Source organism: Amborella trichopoda, chromosome 13 (genome assembly GCF_054954075.1).
Source record: "Amborella trichopoda isolate Santa Cruz 75 chromosome 13, AtrichopodaSantaCruz75HAP2 v2.0, whole genome shotgun sequence".
NCBI classification, from domain to species: Eukaryota; Viridiplantae; Streptophyta; class Magnoliopsida; order Amborellales; family Amborellaceae; genus Amborella; species Amborella trichopoda.
Genome location: NC_142348.1, coordinates 37139902 through 37166505, shown reverse-complemented (window position 1 = coordinate 37166505; position 26604 = coordinate 37139902). Strand labels below are relative to the sequence as shown.

The 26604-nt window shown below is 35.8% G+C and overlaps 1 protein-coding gene across 2 annotated transcripts; it reads left to right on the top strand.

Moving 5' to 3' along the window:
• Positions 1-2955: 2955 nt before the first annotated feature.
• On the top strand, positions 2956-26144 carry LOC18446352 (vesicle-associated membrane protein 711). Of its 2 annotated transcripts, XM_011629557.3 has the most exons (5): positions 2956-3437; positions 12071-12261; positions 20845-21008; positions 25759-25859; positions 26049-26144. In XM_011629557.3, the coding sequence occupies exons 1-4, from the start codon at positions 3221-3223 to the stop codon at positions 25847-25849; spliced, it is 663 nt and encodes a 220-aa protein (XP_011627859.1). In that variant the 5' UTR covers positions 2956-3220; the 3' UTR covers positions 25850-25859; positions 26049-26144. The 2 variants fall into 2 exon arrangements, with proteins under 2 accessions (XP_011627859.1, XP_011627858.1); XM_011629556.3 differs by having other exon boundaries at positions 25759-26144.
• The last annotated feature ends 460 nt before the right edge of the window (positions 26145-26604 follow it).

Sequence of the window (26604 nt, the reverse complement as noted above, 5' to 3'; positions counted from 1 at the left end):
TTTATTTTTATTTGAGTGGGAGACGCACCTATTGCCACACATGCTTCCCTAGCAGCAGCTGCAACCGATCCCTATGCTCTTTTCATGAGCAAATTTCAAGCCAGCTCAGCTTTTCCGCCAAAACTAAATTTTCCCCTGTTGTTGGATTCGAGAAATGGATTTACCCGCGACTCCAAAGAAGGAATATGGATCTTCGCGCCTTTTTTTGCTTCCATCATTCTTCCTCGTGGGGACTGCTTTGACGCATTCGAAAGGGCCCCATTTAAGGGATCCAAATAACGGTTCTTATAAGCTCCAGTCTACTAAGGAAATGTGCGTGTATACTATGCTCCCGCGGGAGCATAATATAAGGAAGGAAAATTTTTATATTCTCACGAAATTTACCGCTACAAGATTTGATGAAATCTATGGAGAAAAATATTTTGGTTTTTCTCGTTGTTCTTTACATGAGTTGAAGACTCTAATTGGTGGGGTAGATTGTCCACCCATCTTTGGATTTTATCGATTCAGAATATACTAGATCCCGGATCTATAAAATATTAAAATAAATAAATTTATGTATATTAGTTATATCAATTTTTTTTAAGCTCCATACCCTTACATTTTAGGGGTAGCCTTGCAAGGATGATTAAGCCCAAGAAGTGGATCGTTCTTTGATGATTTTCAATATGGATTAAGTGATTCTAATCTAGATCAACAATTTTTAAAAACGATGGTTTATCTCAAGGGTAACTTTCTCATGAATATACGGGTAAGATTTTTATGTGTGTTTTGAAATTAAACCAAAATATATTGGTGAACTGTTAAGTTGTTCATCTCGCATGGGCACTTTGATCAGTTTCCCTTTTAGTATTTGGTAGGACCATGCTTTTTAAACTTCCATCGTTGAGATGGATATTTGATATGATGGGAAGAAGACCCACTCTTACTAAATATATTTTAGATTTCTAAACTAATATTTTTATTTTAGAAAAATTTACAAAAAATACTGTTTTATATTTTAAATTTAAACGTAATCCCACTTTTAAAATGTAATTTATGTATATTATTTAGATTGATTTTTTTAAGCTACATGGCCTTGCATCTTAGTGGTAGCCTTGCCATTAAGGCTTAAGAACCGGATCATTTTTTGATGATTTCTGATCTAGATCAAGTGATTTCAACTTAAATCAACAATTTAAAAAACAATGAATTATCTAAAGGGTGACTTTCTCTCAAATATACGGGTAAGGTTTTTATATTTGTTTTGAAATTAAACCAAAATATATGGTAATCTTTTCAGTTGATCATCTCGTATAAGCACTTTGATGAGCTTCCCTTTTAGTCTTTGGTAGGACCGTGCTTTTCAAACATCATCTTTAAGATGGATATTTGATGTGATGGGAGGAAGATCCACTCCTACTAAAATATCTTTTAGAAGTTTAAACTGGCCTATTTATTTTAGAAAAAATTACAAAATATATTGTTTTATTTTTGAAATTTAAACATAATCCCACTTTTTAAGAGCATAAGGTATGTTTTAGTTTTATTTTTTTCCTATTTGTTGGATTAAGCACAATTTTTGTATGCTCATATTTCTCCCTATCGCACACCTATAAAAATATTAAAAACTAAATGAAAAATCAATTGACAAAATACCCCTATAATTATTTATAAGTATTTACGTAATGAGGTTGTTTACAAAAGAGACCATTTATCTTTTGTATATGGAGGTCACAATTATTCTCGTCCTTTAAATTTCAAAATGGGTGGTAATAAGATAGTATCATTGAATAGTCACAAAGTTCCAAAAAAAAATTATCGGATTTCATGACTCACCACAAACCATCAAATTTGACATCTAATGAGTGAAATGATTGTGACCTCTGTATACAAAAAATAATTGGTATAGTTGTGGACAATCCCTTATATAATTTTATTTATTTTAACTATTAAATATTTTTATAGAGGTTTGATGATGAGCATTATATATACACCAAATATGACCTTAAAAAGATTTAAGAAAAATAAATAAAATTAAAATGCTATCAAAATAGGACTTTAGGTATAAAATATGAATTACATAATATCACTTTAAAATACGAATTACAAAATAAATAGGATATATGAATTACAAAATAAATAGGATATATCTATAAAAGACAAGGCTTCCATGAGTCCTAGAATTCATATGTAAATATGCAACCCATCTTTTTTATACATTTTCCCGATGGAATTTGGACCTAATTTTTTAGACATATATATAGGAGATCGTCGACATGTAAAAAAAAGAAATTTAAAAGCTAAAAAATAAAATTTTGAAAAAAAAATTTGAACCTTCAAATTTGATTCTTTTAAGAGGGACCACAACTTTACATCCGCCTGGTTGTTTGATACCTGAGTATGTAAATGTAGAAATGCGTCCCCCAACCGATATGCTACATTTTATTCTAGATATTCATTTTTTTAAAACAATTGATACGACCAATTTTGATGGGTGATTGGATCGGCTTTGTGAGAGTGCAAAGCAAGCTTATGAAAATACGATGCACTATTTTTAAAGGAAAATTGTTTCATGCGGGTTGGACCTCATTTCCATCTTAAAGATGGATGCAAGTATGTATTCCATAAAAAACAATGGTAACTAACTGTTCAAATGTTTTCATACAAAGATTGTTATTTATAATTTTTAAAATTTACTTATTTTTTATATTCATGATCTCTAAGTTAGGGATTATATGTATTTAAAAATCAAGCCAAAAAAATCCATCTAAAAAATAAATTTATTAGTAGGCATGCATTTCTACATACGCGGGCTTGGCCGCATAAAAAAGCTAAAAAGATGGAAAAATTGCAAAATTTTCCCCTTTAACCGCGTAACGCACAAACATCGATAAAATAATTTCAGAGCTTTCGCCTGTCTTTTAGGTTCTGCCCCTTCCCACGTAAATTCACACGCAAAAAAGAATTGGCCGAAGCCCACCTTGTCTCCTCAAATCCCTTCTCTCTCTTCTATTCAAAAGAAAGAAAAAGAAAAAAAGAAAGAAAGAAATCCCTTCCCCTCTTTCTCTCTCTGCAATTCTATAAAATTTATAGTATAAAACAGTCTCTCTCATAACCCTATTTCTCTTTCTTTCTGCATCCTATTCAAAAATCCATGGGTGTTTTGATGAAGAATCAGTGATAGGCGAGAGAGTGAAGAACGATCATTAGGAGATAGATCGGTGGTGGACTGGTGGCCATGGCGATTCTTTATGCTCTGGTTGCTCGGGGGTCGGTGGTGCTCGCAGAATTCAGTGCTACGCCGACGAATGCGAGCGCCATCGCTCGGCAGATCCTTGAGAAGATTCCTGGGTCTATGGACAGCCATGTGTCTTACTCGCAGGACCGGTATGTGTTCCATGTCAAGAGGACCGATGGTCTCACCGTGTTATGTATGGCCGATGATACAGCAGGAAGTGAGTCCAATTCCCTCTTTCTCTCTCTAAAACTATCTCTATTCTATTCCTTTCTGTATATTCATTCTGATAGTCTTAGCCTGGTTGGTGCTGTTTGGATTTCTTTAGTTGGATGCTCTATACTTGGTTAGTGCTATTTGGATTTAGCTTTTTCTTCCCTCAATTGTTAAATTGTGAACTCCAATCCCCACTTAATTTTTTCGTTTTTATTGTTGGCTAGTTGTCGTGATTTGGATTTGTCATTTTTGTGAAGTTCAATTTGGTGAATGCAGTCCCCTCTCTTTTCAGCTTCCTCGTTGGGTTCCCTTTTGGTTTGTTGTTTCTCTGGACTTTAGTTCTGATCTAATATTTCATTTTTTTTCCTTCTCATATTTCAGGTTCCTTACATTTGTATCTGAATATATATATTTTTTCTGATCAATGGTTTAAAACAAGGACTGACGTTAGCACTTGCTAGGTCCTGTGGCTGAGGCAGGTATGACAGAATTGACCAAGCCTGTCAAAGGCCCAGCCAATCCTAAATCATCATTCTTTTCCCAATTAATGGGGTCAGCCATACAAATCCTGGTCTGCCATTCTGCCCTGTTAAAGGCCACACCCTCTGAGGCCATAAGTCCCATATTTTTTCGGACTACTTCCACCCACATCCTTTTAGGTCTACCCATTACCCTTTTCAATCCTTCCACTTGAACTAACTCGCACCTCATAACATGTGTTGTACTTGATTAGCTCTACACATGGGCAGCCCACCTAAGTCTATTCTCTCTCATCTTATCACTAATTGGTGCCACACCTAAATTCTCTCGAATAGATTCATTTCGAATTTTATCCCTTGTCGTGCCACTCATCCATCTCAACATTCTCATCTCTGCTACACTCATTCTCTTGGTATATTGTTTTTTGTCCGCCCAACATTCCGCCCCTGTAGAGCAAAGCTCATCTCACAATTGTCCTATAGAACTTGCCTTTCAGCTTCATTGGTATGCGGCGATTACATAAAATTTCAGTTGCACATCTCCACTTCGCCCACCCAGCTCTAATTATGTGTGCAATATTTTCCTCCATCTAGATAATGATACTTATAAAATGTTGGAACTACCATACTTGTTTAGATCCCAAAGGTTTGGTTCAAGATTCACAACATCCGGAGTATGACTAATTTGCGTGAGTTTGAGTTCAAATTGGTTAGATTGTGAATTGATGAGGTTGGTGATGCAGTTAGGGTTTACTTTTGGATTTATAGAGGTTTCAAATGAGGGTCAATTTGGTAAATCATCATGCCGCCAATGCTCACTCACTCAATCAAGGATATGTTGCAATAATTCATTAAGAGTTTGAGTCAACAAGTTAAGCAGAATGTGAATCAAGCCATAGAGACTTTGAGAGCAAACTTTGGAGTACAGAGCGACCATCAACGTGGAGAGATTGACACTTTAAAAGTGGTTGGAACAATTAGATAATGAGGTTGGTTGTATTCTGGTGGATTTAGCATTGTGGTGTTATTAACCCAAAACTACCATAGACTTTGATAATCAATTGTGGAGAAGAAGATACATTGGTTGTGTTATGTGAGCTACAATCTTTGAGCACAAAAGGGAAATAAAGTTTATGCACGTTATTATTAGTGTTTCACTGCAAACTCCACATTATGTCGTGTCTTCATCACTAACTATTGAAGAAGCCTTTGACGGATGCATTGCACTTAACAAGCTCAGGGTCAAGCTTCTCCCAATCTCGGGAAAATGATTTACTTAGGCTTTATTTGTAGGCTCCTAGGAGTCTTGAAATTAAGGTCAATTTGGCCTTTTTGTTTGAAGAGATTTTGAGGATCAATTGGTGATGTGTTTGGGCATCGATTTAGCTGGTATGAGCTGTTTTTGTGACTAAAAGATAGGAAGGAATTTGATTGCTTAGAGAATTGGGAATTTGATTTTTTGGGTAAGAATTGGGAATTTGATTGCTCTTCATTGATTAAATGTTTTTTTTTGCTCAAGCTCTTAGATATCGTTTATAACATGACTAATTTGAAGATGGAGAGAATTACAAATGGTTTCAAATTTTAGAAATCATTGAGATTATTAGTTGAGAAAAGCTTCATAATTTCTTTGAAAAACTAAAAGAATGGGGATATTAATAGTTTGGAAGAGATTTATTAGATATTTTTTATTTTTTATTTTTATTTATTTATTTATTTTGTAGTTTACTTTATGTGATTTTGTTGGCTAGAGCAGCATGTCCTTCATTAATTATTTTCACTTGGCGAATAGACATAAGTCCATAATTGTTAGGATTGATATTGGGATTAGCATTGAAATTTGGGGATTGTGAAAATCTAGAAGATTCCTATCGTTAGGAGTGTTGTCCGTACAATGCATATATTAGGAATCAGGATCTCCAAATGTTAGGGATCTCAAACCCAGCCATTTGGGGATCTTGATCTCGACCATTTGGGATCTTGATCCCAACCTTTTGGAATCTTGCTCCCCCACTTTAAAGAGTAGATATAGTCTAAGACTACGTTTACTCCTCTCTTTATTTAGCCAACAAGCAATGCAACTATATTAAAAATACATTTGCAATGCTATATAAATTAAAAAAAATTTCAATTTGGTTGTTATTTTGGTCTTTAAGGTGGGGATCAAGATGCTTAATAGTCGTGATTGATATCCCAAAATTTAAAAATTGAGATCCCCTGAGGATCCATTTCCTCAAGTGTCGGAACGAGATTATGGAGCGGGACTGCCACCTAGGTTAGGAGATCCACACAACTATGCATTAGGCTTGTTCTATATAGGGATTGTGATTTATCTTTTAATATCTTGTTATAACATTGTAGGTTCCATACCAAACTCCTTTCTTTTGGAATTCTCAAGGGTAGTGGAGGTCTGGAGGATAAGGAGAAGTAAACTACAGGATGGAAATACATGACAATGAGTTATGTTGGTTATAAAATAAAGTCCTTTTCTTATTTAGTTATTGTGGAAGGAAGTCTTTAGACAAATGGCAAGTTTTACATAAGATATGCTATCACACTAGCACTTGAAATGATTGAGAAATGCCCAAAATGCAAAAGCTAGAGACAAAGGGTTTCATGATCTTTATCCTTGTTTGTGGAATGCAAGGCTTCATGTTGAAATAAAAATATCTTTTTGGCTCGTGCCTTTCAATTATCTTCCTCGGAACTTTGCGTCCTTGAATGATGTCGAAAGAAGAATGTGACATAGTGGCCCTTTGCTGAAGAGTAACAACCCCATTGAACTTCTACCTGCATCAGTCCTTTTCTGCATCTTATGGTTCCAAGAAAGGATAATGTGAAGGAACAATATGACAAATACAAATGTGATTCTTTATTGTGTTACTAGTGCATAATGATTTAGATGAGAAGTCATGATCATGACTAACTGAAAACAGAGTGTGACTGAGATATTGATGCAGCCAGATTTCAAAGAATATAACTTTCCATCTAGATGTTTGTTTGGGGTAATTTAAAGCTAAAATTAAAGATATATTCAATATCTATGACCCTTGTCTATATGTGTTTTTCATAATTGAATGTTTCAGGTTTCAAATCGTGGTTGAAAGCCTATTGGAAAATTTGTGACGAAATTTTTTTCTGAAGTTTATTAGTTTCCTCTTTCCATAGTCGAATCCTAGAAACTCTGGGATAAGGGATGTAGGCAATTGTCTAGAAGATTGTGGGCTCCATAAATTAGAAAGTTGAGTCTTTAAAATTTTACTATGTTGTATCTTTCCTGGTTTTGCAAGTTAATTTGCTAATTTTTTTTAAGAATTTAGGAAGATCATTTCCAAGTGGAAGAATTCACGTCATAATTTAGGAAGATCTGTTCCATGTTGTGTTAGTGTCCAGTTGCCTAAAACTATGAAAGGACTAGTTGCATAAATTTAAAAAAATATGGAAGACTAGAAATTTGGGAAAGTAGAGATAGTTTGAGTCCCAAGCTAAGTAAAATAAGGAGGGAGGATCCAAACTTCTATAAATACCCATGCAGCCGTCAAATCAATTCAAATTGGGAAACAAAATCTGGGTATTGAATGTTGTGAGAGGCCACATTTAGAGGAATGATTCCTCTATTCTTTTTTAGAGATATTGATTTTCCAACTCTAGCTTAGTTTTGAGTTAGTCTTCTTTTTCTAGAGAGATTGATTTTACAACTCTAGCTTAGTTATGAGACAGTCTCCTTAAAGGCTTGAGTCCCTCTTCTTCTTGTGGATTGGGTGTTCTTCTGATGTTTGCTTAGTTTCCTTCCTTTTTTTCCCCTCTTTTGTTGCACATAGCCATCTAGGACTCCCCACAACCAATTCATGAACCATTCAAATTCTTGTATAAACTATAGACTTACCTCTCCAAATCTTAGGTAAATTAGCTCAATAGCTACCCTAACCATATATTTACCCTCCTTAGAATTTAAATCTGAGTTTAAACCCTAGATTTCCTTTCCAACCATCATCCTATCTTCCTGGGCTGTTAAGTTCCAGCAAGGTATTCTTATATTAAAACCCTTAAATTTAAACTCTAATTATTGCCTACCAAACGCTTCCCCATGAACCTAGCTTGAGTCCTGCATCTTTTAGGCCTCCTAACTTCTATTCCTACTCAATACATGAGACCTCAGGATTTCCAAAGTCCTGTCCCAATCTTTGTAGGAACCAAAAACCTTTAGAACTTCTAACCCTAACATTATTAGAATACCCAAGCATAACAGAACCCTTTCTTTTGACCTGCACTTTGTGTGTTACACTTTTGTAGGAGCTAAGCCTTGTTGATTTTACATCAGATATATTTTTGTTTTCCAATCTTAGATCTTTGTTATATGAGCTCTCAACTTCAAGAATGTTAGTTTTATTTGAGGATGTTTGGGGAAAGATTAAATTGAATGAAAAGATTAAACCATTCTCCATCAATAATTTAAGAGCTTGAAGGTGAAAATGGGTGATCAATGTAAGTGAGGATGTTGCCTTTTTAGAGGAGTCAAAGCTAGCTCCTAAATCTTGTCAAGAGATTTCACAACATTATTAAAATGTCAGGTGGAGCTTTCTTTTTTCCCCAGTAGAAAATGATAAGTGTTGGTGTTGTTAATGCATGGTGGTATATCGGTAGCAATTAGGAACAATAATCCTTTTTAAGATGTTTAAGTCTGTTATGACAAGAACAACACAATGTATATTGGTGAATACTTTACCGCCCTTCCCTTGTCCTTCTGCATGAGCTGCATTGTTTCCAAAGTTGGAAATAGTGCAAATGATATGGAATGGATGAGGTGACAGCCTTTACTTGCTCATACCATTGAAGCACGGTATAACTGGCATTCAGCATGGGTACTTTTCTGTGGATTACACCTGATCATGCCAGCTGTCATGCTCATCGTTTGAAGTAGCTAAACATCTAAGATTTTAAATTTCATTACTCTGGTCGCTTTTGATGCAAGGAAACAAGGTAAAGAAAGCTACTGAATAAAAATACAGATCAAAGTGCTTTTATATGAGAATCATCAATTTACATCCCAGTGACAATACTGAAACTGACACTAAAATAGCTTCCAGAATCGATACTTATAACACCGCTGAAACTGCAACCAATGCCTATGAACTGGTTGATTAGAAAGATCAATGCTTGGAGGGAATGTGGATGTGGTGAATTAGTTTTTCCCAAATCTTGCAAATGATATACTTGAAAATTGATATCCAACCAGTAGGACAGTTCTCAATATTTCGATATGGTTTATATATCGTAGCAATATATATCAATGTCGTTATTCAGAAAATATAATTAGTTGATGGTTTTCTTATTTCTTTAGTGTTTGAGATTAGCAGCACGCATCACTTTTGGGATTTGATATTTCACTTTGGGGATTTCGCCCTTAACATTTTGGTTATATATAGACTAGGATGTTTGGATAGGCTAAGCTGTACACCAGCAGCTAAATTGCTACCCAAATTGGAGGTTTGGGATGGCCATTCTTCAACCATAAAGATGAAATCAAGCAATTTATAGCTGAATGAGCATTGTTTTTGGAAAAAAGCTCTTGGACAATTTTACCAATTTGTGAAAACCTCAAAATTTTGTGGAAGTCACTCACCTTCTATGAGAGGAAATCCCAACTTTAGGTATGTGAATTGTGAAATTAGTTTTGGTAATGTTAAATGGTTATGATAGATATCATGAATAACAATGTATGCCTATGAGCAAACCAAATACCTTTGCATTTTATAATAAGCATGCATATACTTTTCTAGACACACCACACTGCATGATGTCATCTATGATGGCAGAATTATTGCATTAAATGCTCATACATATGTATATAATTGATCATGCATTCATTATAGTCAAAGTAATCGACAATGTACTCTCAAGTGTTCCAAATTTTATGCATAATAGGATTAAAAAATATAACCTATAAGCATCTAGAATATACTCCAATAGACACTTCCAAGTCCAAAAAGCAAGAAATTCGGCACCCAAAATTCAGCAAAAACAAGTAAAAAACAATTAGTCCCCAATATATGGCCAAATAAAATTAAACTCACACTCCAATGAAAATTATGGAAACACTAGTGTTTAGTAACTCACAGAAAAATAAAAAAAATAAAGTTGTAAACTGAAGATGCTGAAGAAAATTTAGTTGCATCAAATTAAAGCAATATGTGCTACATGAGGACAATTATGGCAACAAGAAATAACACTTGGGTAGCACGTACTTGGGTTTGTTTTAGAAATTAGAGAATCTCATTGATAATAGAATAATGCATAACCCCATTGAAAAAAATCAACAGCGTGGATATCAATCCTTAAATTTAGAAACTCTAAACCATGTGAAATAACTCATTAGGCTTGGTTCTTAGTAGTCCTTTAAAATGGAGACCTTGAACTTTGTTAAATAATTGTACTTTTTTCAGAAAAAAAATGTCCTGGTAAATGAAAAGGCTATTCACAATGAAGGGAAAGTCCCTATTAAATTCAAGAGAAATTTACGTACGGACACTATTTGGGGGGGGGGGGAGTCAATTACCAAATGGGCTCATATTTGTCCAAAATTATGAGCAACCCCCCCCCCCCCCCCTGGGCTCATATTTCTCCAAAATTATGAGCAACTCCCCCCCCTCCTTGGGCTCATATTTCTCCAAAATTATGAGCAACACACCCCCCCCCCCCCCCCCCCCCGCCCCCTTAGGTGATCGTGCAAAGCAAAACAGCTGTCTGGTGTTCGAAATACCTGACAGCTTCCCATCCTTAAAGTTTTTTAGCATTTGTTGTCCGATGTTCAAAAGACCATACAACCCTTTGTGTTTGTGATAAAGTTAGAGAGAGAGAGAGATTGGGAGCTGAAGAACCAGGAAGATGGGTCTCAATCAAAGCTCGAGAAATTTGCAAATGGGGCTTGAGGTAAGAGATTGGGGAACTTCCTATCGAACAATCAGATCAAGATCAAACGAGTTGAGTTTGTAGCTTATGAGCGAGAAAGGGTGTGAATGAATATAGACAGAGAATGGGTAGTACGGATTTGGTTGGGTTGTTGAGAGGCCCAGTGAATGAATTTGAGGGCAGAGGATAGATGTATAGAATGGTGGATAGAGAGAAGGTAGTGGTGAAGTGTTTTTGGGGAGATCGTAGACAACGAAAGTGGGAATTTGGTGGGGGGAGGTGGGTTTTTGGAGAGGACCAGAGAGAGGAGAGAGAGGGGATCTAGAGAGAGAGGGGTGGGGCAGCAGAGAGAGAAAGGTTTTTGTGTTTGATGGGGCAACTTAATGTGGAGGAAATGGCATTCTAGAATAACCATGAGAGTGGAGGATGGCTGTAGTGGTGGTGGCCGGGATGTTAGGAAGGATGGCGATGGTGGAGCAAAGAGTGAGAGAAGGGCTGAGAGAGATTGTTTTAAAAAAAATACAGAATCACGATGTTTGAAGAGAGGGTTTGCTGGTTTTGGGGGTAGCAGATAGCTGTCTGGTCGGTATTTTAAATATCGGACAGCAAATAACTAGGAATAGCATAGCCCCCCCCCCCCCCCCACCCCCGTCCAGTGTTTGCATTGCCGGACAAGGGGGTATCTTAGGGGAAAAAAATTTCACGTGAGGGGGATGGTACTCGTAATTTCGGGCAAACGTGAGCCATTTGGTAATTGACCCCCCCCCCCCGGATCGTTTCCGTACGTAAATTTCTCTAAATTCAGTCACTTAATTTTTAGCACACGTTGACTTTTTTATTTTTCATGAATCAGTGGCATTTTGGTCATTTCTCACTAATATTTGCAAGGTTTTACCCAAAAAAAAACAGGTCAATCCAGATCCACTTTGAAAATTACACATGAATTTGGATTGTATTTTAGCTTTGTAAGGAAATTCTTTATCAAGTCTTGTGGGTTTCTAAGTCTATTCATTGGTTTTGTGTGGGTTAATAAGTACTCTGCTCACCATTCTTGTAATGTTAATCAAATTGTAGTCACCCATTGCAGTTTTCTTTCTTTTCTATTTTCTATACAGTAAGTTTATCAACTGAGTTAGTTTATCAATTGAGTTTTTGGCTGTTGCTCATTTCGAATAACAATTGAGAGGGAAATTATGATTATTGTTACTATTATTATTGTTATTATTAATATTATTATTTGGTGGTGTAGGAAGGATCCCTTTTGCATTTCTGGAGGACATCCATGGACGATTTGTGAAGACATATGGCCGTGCTGTTCATACAGCTCCTGCTTATGGCATGAATGATGAGTTCTCTAGGGTCTTGAGCCAACAGATAGAGTATTACTCAAATGACCCTAATGCTGACAGAATTAATCGCATCAGAGGTGAAATGAGCCAGGTAAGTTACATTATTTTTGAAATCCTTGAGTTCATTGTCAAATTAATTCAACCATCATTATGCAAATGTGAAGATCTATCTATTTTTAGTAAATAATTTTGTCGAAATTCTTGGTTGGTAAATGTATCATTTTCTCCCAATTTGGAGTAAACAATCTGTTTGAGTACTAAAAATACTTTAAACTAGGATATAGGTTATGTTGATATGTGATTAATACTGATTTTGGGTTTCCGTCAGATTGTAATGCTTTAAAGCCTATATGAGGATTTTAATGTGCCGTGAGGCATGTTGTGAATTCTAGCATGAAATCTCTCTCTCTCTCTCTCTCTCTTGTAGTCATGACCAAGTTCTTATTCTAGTAAGACTACATACTTTTTGGAAGTGGCAACATGTGTTCCCATGTTTCTTGGAATTGATTTGCACGTGTTGACATTTACATTCCAGTTCACATCTTTCTATCACAAGATGTGGACTGGGGAAATGGTTCCTAAAGGATCAAAGAAAGTATCAACTTTTGTGCTTGTATTGCTTGGACGATTGCATAGTTATTACAGTTGATAGGTGTTTGCGGTTTTTCACAATCCTATATGGAGACACCCGTGCAATAAATAAATGAATAAGACCGAAATCTTAGGTGGTACTTCATGATGCTCATAGTTGAGTAACTTGTGTTGCACACATTGGATTTGTAATCTTGTTGGAACTGGTTCCAGGCAACCTTTGGATTATTAGGTTATGATTTTTTAGATATAAGGGACGCTTTGTTTGACATAAGTTAGAACTTTGGAGGGATGCTCTAGAATCTGAAGGTTTTGAAATTAGCCAAGCCAAGACAAAATATATGGAATGCAAGTTTAGTAATAAAAAGAATAGAAACGAGGAATTAGTTGAGATTGATGGCCAAGAAGTACCTAATAGAGATTATTTTCAATGTCTTGAGTTGACAACTCCATGAGAATGGAGAGATCGAGGAAGATGTTGTACATAGAATTAGAGCTGGGTGGAGGAAGTGGAGATATGCTTTTGGAGTCTTATATGATCATCACATCCCGTGACACTAAAGGGGGGTTTTGTAAGGCATCTGTAAGATGAGCCATGCTTTATGGACAAAATGTTGGGTGGTCAAGAAACAACAAATCTACATAATAAGTATAACTAAGATGAAAATTTAGTGGTGGCTCCAATGGACGATAAGTTGAGATAAAGTACAATTAGGTGGTTTGGCTATTTGCATCATAGACCTAGAATAACAGTGGTTTGGAGGGATGATTTGGTTCAAATGGAAGGGGCTCTAAAAGGGCAAGGTAAAGATCCAAGAGGACATGGATGGAAGTAGTGAGAAGAAATATGGTGACTCATGGTTTGATTGAGCTAATGACCTTGTTAGAGTGGAATGGCAAAATAGGATTTGTGTAGCCAACCCTAATATTTAGGATAAGGTTCGATTAATGATGATAATGATGTAGAAGGGTTGCCTTTGTTCAAAGTGGCTCTGATACCATATCCAATTTCAAAAAACATCGAATTCTCATCAATAAAAATAATGGCCTAACCCCTTCATATATGTGTATATGTGTATTATTTCAACTCAGTGTTTCAAAAGTCGACGAGTCGAACCGGACTCGCCCGGTTCGACTCGGGAACCGGCACTTCCGTGCCGGTTCCACTAAAATACCGTGAATCATTCGTGTCTAGAGAGAACCGGACGATTCCCAACAGTGAATCGCCGAGTCAAGCCGGTTCCCAATAGTAAAACATGTTCCCAATAGTAAAACATGGGCTGCATAGTGTTCTTCACGGGATTCATGGTTTTTTATCATTTTTTTGTCATTTTTCATATTTTTCAGCTTTGTAATCGAATCTTTCAGCCTTTACTCTAATCTTTTTAAACATTTCAGTCAATAAATTGTAGTAGAAATCATCGATTTTGATCACAAATATTTCGATCTGTGAAGAACAAAGCGTGAGTTTTAGGGATTCGTCATTTCTTTGATTTCAAGCAAAATAGGACATCAGTTTTTGTAAAATCTGAGGGTTTTTTTATCTTAAGAGTGTTGTTTAGAAGTTGTTCATAATTTGTGAGTATTTTGGACGATTTCATCTCATATTTGAATTTGAAACCACGGGTGCAGGAAAAACAAGTAAGAATTGCGGTTTTTTTTTTTTTTTTCTACCATTCTATCAATTTTATTCAATATTTTGCAAATATTGTGTTAATAATTTAGGGTTTTGATTTCTTATAGTGTTTTTTATCATCACATATATTCAATTTGATCTGATTTATTCAATTTGATCTGATTTATTCAATTTAAGGTTGATTTTCGAGAAAAAATGACTGATGTCTGTGAAGAATTGCGTTATTTTTTTTTCTGCCATTCAATCAATATTACTCAATTATTTGCAAATAATGTGTTACATTTATAGGGTTTTAATTCCTTATAGTGTTGTTTATCATCACATGTATTCAATTTGATTTGATTTATTCAATTTGAGCTTGATTTTTGAGAAAAAATGATGGATGTCTATGAAGAGCTGCGTTTTTTTTTTCCCCCTTTCAATCGATTTTACTCAATTATTTGCAAATAATGTGTTAATTTTATAGGGTTTTGATTCCTTATAGTGTTGTTTATCATCACATGTATTCAATTTGAGCTTGATTTTTGAGATGGAATGACTGATGTCAGGGGGGTCTGTGAAGAACTGCTTTTTTTTTTCCCGCCATTCAATCGATGTTATTCAACTTTTGATAATAATGTGTTAATATTATAGGGCTTTGATTCCTTATAGTGTTGTTTATCACAACATGTATTCAATTTGATGTAATTTATTCGATTTGAGCTTGATTTTTGAGATGGAATGATTGATGTCAGGTGGGTCTGTGAAGAACTGCGTTTTTATTTTTTAAAAAAATTGATGATTGAGTTATTCGAGAATTCGTGATTTTCTGAAAAATTGTGAAAATCGTGACCAGGTTTTGATTATCATGACGAATTAAACTGTACTTTTTATTTTTGTTTGTTAAATTTTTAATGCAAAGAATTGCATGTTGATAAATTATTGATGCAAAAAAATACATGTTAAATTTTTAATGCAAAATTGTATTTTTTAATTTTAATGCATCAAATGTATGTATATGATTGATAAATATTTTATCATTATATTATCTTGAATGACTATCTCATTGTAAATATTATTTGTGGCGTGTATGTATATTCTTGGTATTAACCTATGAATATCATTGTAAAAAAATCATGGCATGTATGATGAATATATTATCTTGCATTTTTCAATTTTATTATTAAAGTTTTAATGCAAAAAAATGTATGTTGATACATAAATTATATATATATTCTTGATAATGGAGTTGTAGGCATGTTTGGAGCTTACAGTTTTTATTATATTATCTTGCATTTTGTAATTGAGATGTACAACTATTTGTGATCATTTTAATTGAGTTGGGATTGTGCCCACTATATTATTGTAAATATTAGTTGTGGCATTGTGAATGATTATATCATTGTAAATATTTTTTGTGCCAAATGTACGTGTAGTGGCATTATTGATGACAATATTATTGTAATGGCTGATATAAACTATTTTTATCTATATTGTTGCATAAATAAATTATTTTTGCCAGTAGGAACTAAAATATTTTTGTCAGTAGAAGTATTTTGCATTAACAAAAAGATAACTTCATGAACTACCCCTACATATTATCACTACACATGGTCATTATTTTTCATGTTGAATTGTCAGGTTAAAAAATTAACCATTTATATATTAAAACAGTTGAACCATGGCAGGATCTAGGGAAGACCCTGCATGACAACATGGGGTCAGACTTGATCCCAACAAAAAAGACAAAATTATTTGTAATTACTGTCAAAAAATGATAAGTAGTGGGGTACATAGGTTCAAGCAACACTTGGCAGGGGTTAAGGGAGATGTTTTTGCGTGCAATAGTGTCCCTAGTAATGTAAGAAAACAGACGACGACATTTCTCAAGGCTACCAGAGGTAAAAAAATTGTAAAACATAGAGGATGGATGAGGAGATAGCTGGTTTATATACGCCGTCGAGCGGGAATGATCCAGAAGAGCAATATAATAATGACTTAGAGATGGAGACAAGAATGAGTTTACAGGAAACATACCAGAGGGAAAGCGAGTTTAGAATGCATGGTGGTTATGACATGGGCATGCATGGTGGGCTTAGCTCCGACATGCATGATGGGCCCAGCTCGAGCATGCATGGTGCGCCCTGCTCGAGCATGTATGGAGGGCCCAGCTTGAATATATATGGAGGGGTGGTGGCAATATGTATCAAGAGGAATCGGACGTTGAAGAAATTGTTCCTGGCTTATCTAGGAGTGCTAGTATTGCAAGTCAGCCGTATAGACCTATTTCTCTCAAAGCCTAAGTCACAACAGATGACCCTCAAAGGCATGGTGAATGGTACGAGGCACATGTTGGGTAGATATGTTGGTAAATGGTTCTACGATAAAGGGATCCCTTTTGATGCAGCCAATAGTCCATATTTCCCACCTATAGTCAACGCAATACAGAGTGCCGGGCCCGAGGTAAAACCCCCGACTGCATATGAGCTCAGTGGGCCAATCTTGGATGAAGAGGTGGAGGAAGTTAGAAATTGGATTGAAGAATATAAACAGAGTTGGCCAAGAACAGGCATTACTCTCATGAGTGATGGTTGGTTGAATAAAGTTAGCATAAAGGAGTTTCATAACTTCTTGGCCTAATCCCCAAAAGGTACAACCTTTTTGTCTAGCAAAGACGTATCAGGGATAAAGAAGGATGCAAACTTCTTGGTACGACTATATGATCAGATAGTGGAGGAGGTGGGAGATAAGCATGTAGTCCAGTTTATTACGAACAATGCGTGTGCATCTGTTTCTGCGGGCACCAAGTTGATGGATAAGAGGAAGCATCTAGTATGGACTCCGTGTGCTGCACACAACATCGATCTTATGTTAGAAGAGATCGGTGATATCAAAATTGTGAAGGAGACTCTATATGAAGCAAGGTTGGTGTCAAGATTTATATATAACCATTCTAAAATCTTATTTTTGTTTAGAGAAAAGTTTAAGAAAAAAGAGATAATCAGGCCTGCCATAACCCGCTTTGCGACAGATTAGTTGACTGTAGACTCCATTCGAGAATCTGAAGGTGCTTTAAAGAGATTGTTTACTAGTGAAGAGTGGTTAAATGACTGCATCTCGAAGTCGAGTACTGGGCTAAAAGTGGACGGCATAGTCTCAAATAGGAGGTTCTGGTCTCGATATTTCAGTGTCGTAGAGGCCACTGCCCCTTTGGTAACGGTGTTAAGAATGGTGGATGCTGACAAGAAAGCTACCATGGGCATCTTTTACGAAGGTATCAAGAGGGCTAAATCAACTATTAGGGAGAAGTGTAGTTTTGCTAGTAAAGTGATCGAGATTACAGAAAGGTGGAACACCAAACTTGGCTGTCCAAATCATTATGCAGGTACATATATTTTTATGAAGTTTTAAATGACTTTTCTCTATCTACGTATTTTCTTGGTTACTACTTTAGCTCAAAATTTTTCTATTTGACACCTGAACATCCTCACAAGATTATGGAAGGGGTCAGATACATTATTGTCAGACTGGAGAGAAGCCATCGAAACCAGGTAGTAGCAATATAAGAGGTAATATTTAATATTTGGGTAAGTACTTCATTGAGTTTTATAATTTGAGAGGAATAATGCACTAAAACGAAAATATTTTGTTTTAGCTTGTTATGTATAGAGATGCTATAGGATCCTTCGGAACTAGACCCTCCAGGAAATCTCGAACTAAGATAAATCCAGGTTAACCCTTAATTAATATTTTGTTCATTCATATATTTAATCTTATGAATTGTTCTTGCCCTTACAATACTTTTTGCATTTTAATCCAGCTGAATGGTGGGAGATATATGGTAGTGATGCACCTCACTTAAAGAGGATAGCAATCAAGGTGCTCTCCCAGACATGTTCTGCTACTGGGTGTGAGCGAAACTGGAGTACGTTCCAATGGCTTCACACTACTAGGAGGAATCGACTCGCTTCATAGAGGCTTAATAAACTAGGCTACGTTCATTACAACTTAAACCTCCGAGAGCGACAAATAAGAAGGAAGCTTGAAGACTACAGGCCGATAGACTTGGACACAATATTTGCCACAGACACAGCGGAACAATGGGTAGTAGAGGAAGAGGAGCCAATGTTGCACAAGAGAGCGTTCCTTGAGGCTATCGGTGAGGAACATCTTGAAGAAGGTGATGAGCAGCATGAAAGAGGAAGCAACCTGCCAATATATCCACAATTTGTTGGAGATGTCGGTGATATTGCACCTAATGAGGGAGAGTATGAAGGGGGTCTAATGGAAAATGAGAGGGATGATGATTCTGAGGCCTCCCAATCCCAACCAAATTATTCACATATCGAGTCCCAACAACAAGAGGGTAGGGATGAGCACGACAATGAAGGTGAGCATGAAGGATGGACATGCTTCGAAGATTTTGGATTAAGAGCACAACAAAACACTAACACTTAAGGATTTGGGTATAGTCAGGTGTCCACTAATTTGGATGATTCGTTTTTAGAACGAGTCAATGAATTGTCACGTGAATTCAATCAATGGCACCAGCGTGACCAAGATGAAGAACGACGTCGTCTTTCATTTTATTTTTAGGTCGTATGTTACGAATTGTATGCTCTATTGTAGTCCATATATACTTAATCCATGATAATTCTATGCTTATCCTTTTGTGTGATGTGAATTAAATGGTAAACAGTAGTTCATGCAGGGAACGAACATATCAATATTCGCATATTCATGCAAAAAAATGAAAATTCTTAATGGAATACCTACATTTCTTATTGGATTCCTAAAAAACAACATTTATAATGAATTTTAATAATTTTTTCAGATTTTTTTAAAGCTTAATCCGACCGATTCCCGATCCGGATCGTTGATTCACCGATCCGAATGGGTTTTTGAGGTGCCCAATCCGGGTCACTGATCCGTTTTTTAAAACACTGTTTCAACTAATAACTTAAAGGTTAATTCCTATGTAGGGTTAAATAACAAGATGGACAAATAAATTATGTCACTTATCGGAAAAAGAAAAACTCAAAATGGCATTTATAGAGAGGAATAAGCACAATGTGCGATAAATGTGTATCACTCAACGTTGGACTAGGTCCCTAGTTATCTTTTGGCTGAATTTTTACTTGCTCATAAGACATTTTGGGGACTATGAACTTACCTTTGTTTATACCTATTTGTAACCATCTGAACCCATAAGCAAGTGCCTAAACTTTGCGATCACAACCTACCAAACATACATATATCATTGAAATCAAGACCTACAAAACAAGCATGTTCTATTAGTTGGTCTAGGAATCGGTGGGCCCACTAATCAGATTGGGGGCCGTGTAATGGTGATCAATGAACTAGCATTGAACTAGAGAATGTGCAGTGTGATGCCTAGATTGGTTGGTTTGATTGTCCAAGTTGATCGTCCCTATTATATAATTTGATAAAATAAAATGACCAAAATAATTTTGTATACCCAATTTTTTTTATGCACTGATTAAATTAATATACAAAAAAATAAAATTAATATACAAAATGCACTCTCAAAGGGTGACTTGAGCATAAAATATAAAATATAGAGTACTTTTCTTAATTCGATAAGGAAATGGGATTATAGTAAAAAGTTTTGGTGCCATTTTCATTCCTTGTTTCCATCAATTTTAGCCATTTTTGGGTGGTTCCTTTTGTCGTTTCCAATATTATTAGGGGTGTTTTGTTAATTAGTGATATTTAGGTTGGGATTTAGATGTGGAGAGAGAGAGAGGGAGAGGAGAGAGAGGGAGAGAGAGGTTTCTTGCAAGATAATGATTTTATGGCTATTGTTGTGGGTGCTTACCTATTTGGGGGATTTCATACATTTTTATATCGATATTTGGTTTTTTGTTTTCATTTATTTTTGTTTTATTTTTATTGTTTAATGCTTCTGTGGAACTGTGGAAGATGCTAAAATATAGAAACTGTTTCTTAATTAGGATTTTCTGCAATTTTTGGTGTCTTTGTTTTGATACAAAATTGTTTTTCTTATTAAGTTTTTGGTCGTTAATGCATCTATAGAACAATGTAAATTGCTCCATCGGTAGGATTTTAGTGTTCCTAATAATTGCTCCAGGCGTTTCAACATTGCTGACTGATGAGCCGCTTCTGATCGAGCAATCTGACTGATCTAGTGCTTCCATCTGTTCGATGTCTAGTCTGGTCCTGATAACATTGGCATATACCTAGTTGTACTTCAAAAGCATGGTCTATCTAATGTTTATTTCATTATTTACTATTTAGTGATTGCTTCACCTAAGAATTGATGCATTAATGTGATTTAATTTAAGAATGTGCTTTACTGGACATATTATTGTTTCATTATTTGGTCAGTCAATTATGCAATCATTTGAACTCTGTATGTGTGTTATCTGTAATTCTTTGTTGTATAATTTGAAACGAATTATGTTATTTACTTTATCTGGTAAACAGGTGCGCAATGTCATGATAGAGAATATTGATAAAGTTCTGGAAAGAGGAGATCGTTTAGAGTTACTGGTTGATAAGACTACCAATATGCAAGGGAACACAATTCGCTTCAGAAAGCAAGCTCGTCGTTTCAAGAACACTGTTTGGTGGAGAAATGTCAAGCTCACGTATGAGAATAACTCAACTCATTTCATTTTCATTTATGCTTTGCTATGGACATCAAATAATGTTTTTTATTTTTTGCTTTTTTATGTTTCTTGCTTTGTTTACTTGTGCTTTTTCTCCTTTTTTTATGGTAAAGAAAGCATATTGCTTTTCCGATTCAGGAGTTGTGGAACATGCAAAGAATTTACGATACTGGCTTTCCAACAAGACTGTACATGTCTGAAGTTAATGTGTGCCATTATAAATGTCATGGGATAGATGTCCAAACCATGTATGCTGACTGTAGCAAAGGACAGAAACAACAGCAGCATTGCTTCTTAGTATTCTCATGCTGTCGTCCTCGTAGGTGGCTAATAGGAGTTCCAAAGAATCAAGGAATAGATCTCGGGTTCTTTGATAAGTTGGTTAGATTTGGAGGAATATCCTAGAATCTAAAGGCTTTAAAATTACCCTAAGACTGAATATATGGAATGCAATTTCAGTAATATTATGAGTGAAAATGAGGAATTAGTTAAGATTAATGGCCAAGAAGTACCTAAAAGAGATTATTTTTAATATCTTGGGTCGATAATTCATGAGAATGGAGAGATTGTGAAGATGTGGCGCACAGAATTAGAGCTGGGTGGATGAAATAGAAATGTGCTTATGGAGTCCTATGCGATCGCTGCATGTACCAATGAAATTGAAAGGGAAGTAAGATTCATGCTTTATAGGACGAAATGTTGAGCAGTCAAGAAACAATATATCCACATAATGAGTATACTTGAGATGAAGACATTGAGATCAATGAGTGGCAAGACAAGAAAGGATAGAATTCAGAATAAAGACATCCGAGCGAACTTAAGGGTAGCTCCATGGGCGATAAGATGAGGGGAAGTAAATGTAGGTAGTCTAACCATTTGCAGCATACACCTAGAACAACATGGGTTTGGAGGGGTGGTTTGGTTCCAGCAGAAGGCCCTAAAAGGGCATGGGGAAGGCCCATAAGGACATGGATGGCTGTAGTAGAAAGAGATAGTGTGACTCATAGTCTGACTGAAAGTACATGATTTGTGTAGCCAACCCCAAATAGTTGGGATAAGGCTTGGATGATGATGATGATTTGGAAGTAAAATATAATATATTGTACTAGCTCTTCTATTAAGCTTCCAAACTAATGAACTTTTTTCTACCGATGATCCCGCGCTCTCAACACCCTCTTCTAACAATTATGAAGAAAACATGTCAACTGATATTCATTTGAAAACAAGGTCAGCAAACAACTTGTACAACCAAAATCTATAGCAGGATTGGATGCTTGTTCTGTTTGGTTCTGGTCCTTATAACATCAGTGTTATCCTCAAATTTCTACTCTCTGTAGTGCGCTAGCAATGCCGAGGCCAACTATGACAACATCTTAAACGTGTATTAAAAAACAGGCTGCCTTGCCACCTGAGCAGCCCCTTAAAGGCCCAAAGCCTAGGCACCTTCTCCAATGGGATGTGGCCTATTATAGGCTGGCTTGCCCTAATCGGGTGCTGGCCTAGTGCCGCCTTTTCACAAGTGCTTTTCCCCCAAGCTTCTTATCCGTGGGCTTCCTGTCCTTGCGTACTTTCCAACTTTCTTCTTCTCTATGGCCTTATCAGAGGGTAGCTTCTTTTTGGCTTTGGGCACCAAGGATGATGAACGACTAGAGAGAGAGTGTGGGAGTTCCAACTATAGGAGCAGGGGCAAGGGATTGTTTGGTAGGAATAAGGTTCCTAGTTTGAGAGCATTAAATATATAAAAAAGCTGAAAATATAGAAAATAAAGCATACATAGTCTTTATAAATTAGATATACAATAAACATACTAGAAATATATTTATTTGACTTACAATTATGTTTATCAAGTAAATGTTAAGACAAATATTAATGTACTTAAGTCCTATCATATAAAGTCCTGCATAATATTATACAAAGTTGTTTATTTGATCAAATATATTGTAAATTTTAATAAAATATATCTTTAGATTTCAAATGTAAAAGGTTTTGCTCTTTCTTCCCCTACCCCTACCCCTTCATTATAAATTAAACGAGAAACTAAAGCATGGATAGGAGGAGGATAAAGAGAGATAAGAGATGAGTTGTCCTTTTTTTTTTTTTTAAAACCCACTTTCTTGATCAGGAGACTGTTGCCAAGGTAGCACCTTCCATGTAATAATGCACTGATCAGGTATATAGATGTGAGCTGGAGTCTTTGTTCTTTCCTTTAACCAATAAATATCTTCTAGCATTGTACAAACCTCACATTTTTTTCATGTCTAGAAAATCTCGTTTCTTGATCTTTTGTGATCATGTTTAATTTGTGGAGTTTAATTGGTAAAACAGATGCCCCTTTTTATCATAAGGAAAACATTTCATATATATACGACTTACGGGGTATGGAATGGGTACTCAAGACCCAACATACACCATCCATGTCTATCCAAGGACGATGCGTGATGAGTTGTTGGCCACTTATATATCTGCACAATTCTCGTGGCAGAAACCATTATTCAATGGATGTGGGTTCAGGGTGCAAGTGTACAAGAATACTATATACCTGTACAATGTATATTATCTGGTCCCTTTATGACATGCCTACTTTGTATTTTGTTTGCAATTACCTGCATGTAATCATATTAGGGAGTTTTTGATTATTATTCCTTGGTATTTTGTATTCATGAATTTAACTTCACAGACTAAAATATTTTCCTACTCAAGTAACCTGAAAATTTCTTCTCGTTGAATCTTGTAACTCAGGAGTTCTGAATTTCGATGCATCTGCTCCCTCCTATTGAATAGGAATTTGATACCCAAATTTTTATGGATACAAAAGAAAATTCCAATGTTTTCTTATTATTATATGAATGGTATGAGTACGACTGCCCATCAACGAATCAAGTACTTTTAAGATCGTGAAGACCTTATCACATTGAACTTGTTTTGCATCCATCAGAACTTGTTATTCATAAATGTTAAAGTTTAAAAATCTAAATTGTTCCCCTTTTGAGTTTTGAAATATTTATTGTTGAGACACAGTTGACCAGCCCATTGCCCTGTACTAAGCCCTAGCATTTATCTTCCTCTTGCAACCCAATCCATTACAAAATTGCAAACGCTACTTCCCCTTACCAGAAACCCCCCAACACAGCCCAAGGATCTTGACTATATGTTGGACATATAAAAATGATGGAAAATCTTCTTCAGCCTTCTAATGCTGAAGTAGTGCAATTTTGCTTTAAATGACTCTTGTCATAGTGGTGACTTACAAAGCATTGTGCCTGATTGCCTGCTATTGTGGAGGAATACTGCGTACAAAAGGGAAAATAGCAGATAATGTAGAATTTGGTATGGTGGCAAGATGGATGTTACCAGTCTCCCTTGGAAGTCACTTTGAGATCAACTGTCCTGAGGATCTGCAGAGTAGGATATAAATGTCAGTTTGATGAAAGAACTTTTTTTGTTAGCTAAGACGGACATAAAGAACCAGCTGGTCAGTGGTATAGTTAATCATCACCTTCTCAGATGTTGTTTACATGATGTTCAATGTTGTTGATTATAAAAAGAGGTTTTTGTGATAGAAATATTTATTAACTAAAATTGAGGTATAACATTATTTATTATTAAGATATAAAACTAAATGGTGGCAAGAAGTTGTTTTTCTAAAATGAAACGAAAAGTGTTTTCGGTCATACACGCACAAGCATCCTTGTTAAATAAAAAGTACACAGTAATGTCCTTGGCTAGAACGCGAAAGGTACTGAGTCTCAGTGGATGGTTTAACAATTGGAAAGTAATACTCAAAACAAAAATCAGAAGAAAACATGGATCTAAAAATTTGGAATTCTCCAACTAGTGGGGTAGTCAAGTTGAATTTTGGTGGCTGTTCCATGGGGGGGGGGGGGGTTATGTCTATGTTCTGCAAGGGACAATTTTGGGAAATCTTAAGGAGGTACTCCTGCACACTTCAGATAGGTGAAGCTAATGAAGCTGAGGCATGGTCGTTACTCATTGATCTCTGAATATCAAGACCTCACATGGACTAACATTATAATTTGGGTTGGCTCTAACAAATTATTCAATTGGGCTGGTGAAGAGGTCTCCTGCCCTTGGAGTCCGAACAATTTTTTTGAGGAAATCTGGGAATTCATAAAGCCAAATCATCGTATCATTAGAGCACAAATAGAGGCAAATAAAGAGGCTGAACTGGCTAGGGAAGGAATCTAAATCTTGATTGTTACTTTCTTTTGAGTCATATTGCTGTAATGTATGGAGTCTACGGTAAGTACACTCGTACCTGGAACTGTACTTGTACATCACTTTTGCAAATTAATGAAGAAATAGTTAACCTTAAAAAAAAAGAAAAATTCTTGTGCTACTGACTTGTATAGCATAGTTCTAGAAAGTAGTTAATACCCATCACGGATTTTATCTCTTGGGACCATGCTCTCAGCATGATGGCCAAGAAAAACCTAACATATGTATTAAGCATTAAAAAGGCCATCATTGGATACAATGCTAATTTTATTGCATTGTGTTGCTCTCTCTAGAACTATAGCCTGAAGAAGTCCGTATGGAAAAGAATTTTTTTCCTTCTTTTTTTTCTTAACTAATTGTAGATCGAGATTTGTGATCGCCATTTTCTCTCAAAGCCAAAGTTTATTATTTGGTAACAAGCAAAAACTTCCTTGTGTTTATAGCTGTATATTTTGAAGGGGATTCTGATGAGGGCTGTTTGTGTATGCCGCAGGGTTGCATTAATTGCCCTCCTATTGATTGTCATCTATGTGGTGCTCGTATTTGTCTGTCATGGGTTTACTCTACCATCCTGCCGGAAGTGAGCGGTTTGATGTATGTTGTCTTGTATTTTATTTATTTGAATTTTCTGCAAATTATTTTACGGGTGTTTCGTGGCCTGATATTACATTTTTTTGACATTTTCTTGGTCGTGCTCCAATCATATCTATTGCTTGTGTGAAGGGTGTGAACGGTTGTAAAGATTATGTTTTGACTCTATTTCTCTGCCTGATTCATAAGCAGGCTCTGCAAGCCTCTGAAGATGAGGTAGAACACTAAAAGTAAGTTGAAGTTTGAGAAGAAGTTATCTATGATTATTATTTTTTTTGTTTTTAAAAAGGCAAACAATCAAGCAGCAAGGAACTTTCTCTCTTGATCGTGTCTCTTAGAATTTCGATTGATTAATGTAGAAGAAAAGGTTCTTAGTGCCAGGGCAAGCAGTTGCCATGTAGTAGTACTTCTGCTTGGCTATCATTTGTGATGCTATCGCAATTGGGGCCTGTGGTTAATTGAGTCGTGCTTGTAGAATTCAGTGATTACCTATACAATTGTGCATCTCAGTGTTTTAAAATCCGGCGATTTTCGATCCTAATTGCTGATCTGGATGGGAATTAGTTTGGACCGGATTGGTTCCTGGATAGTATGGATCCGGGCATGGTTTCCCCCTATCCTCCCTCCTCCCCCCCTTCGTTTGTGTACATATTTTTCTATGTAATGTTTTCTTAGGTCTCTCAAAATTCTTACCTAACAAACCCCTGTATTAATTTTTGTTTCGTTTATTTTCTTTTGTTTTTTTAAG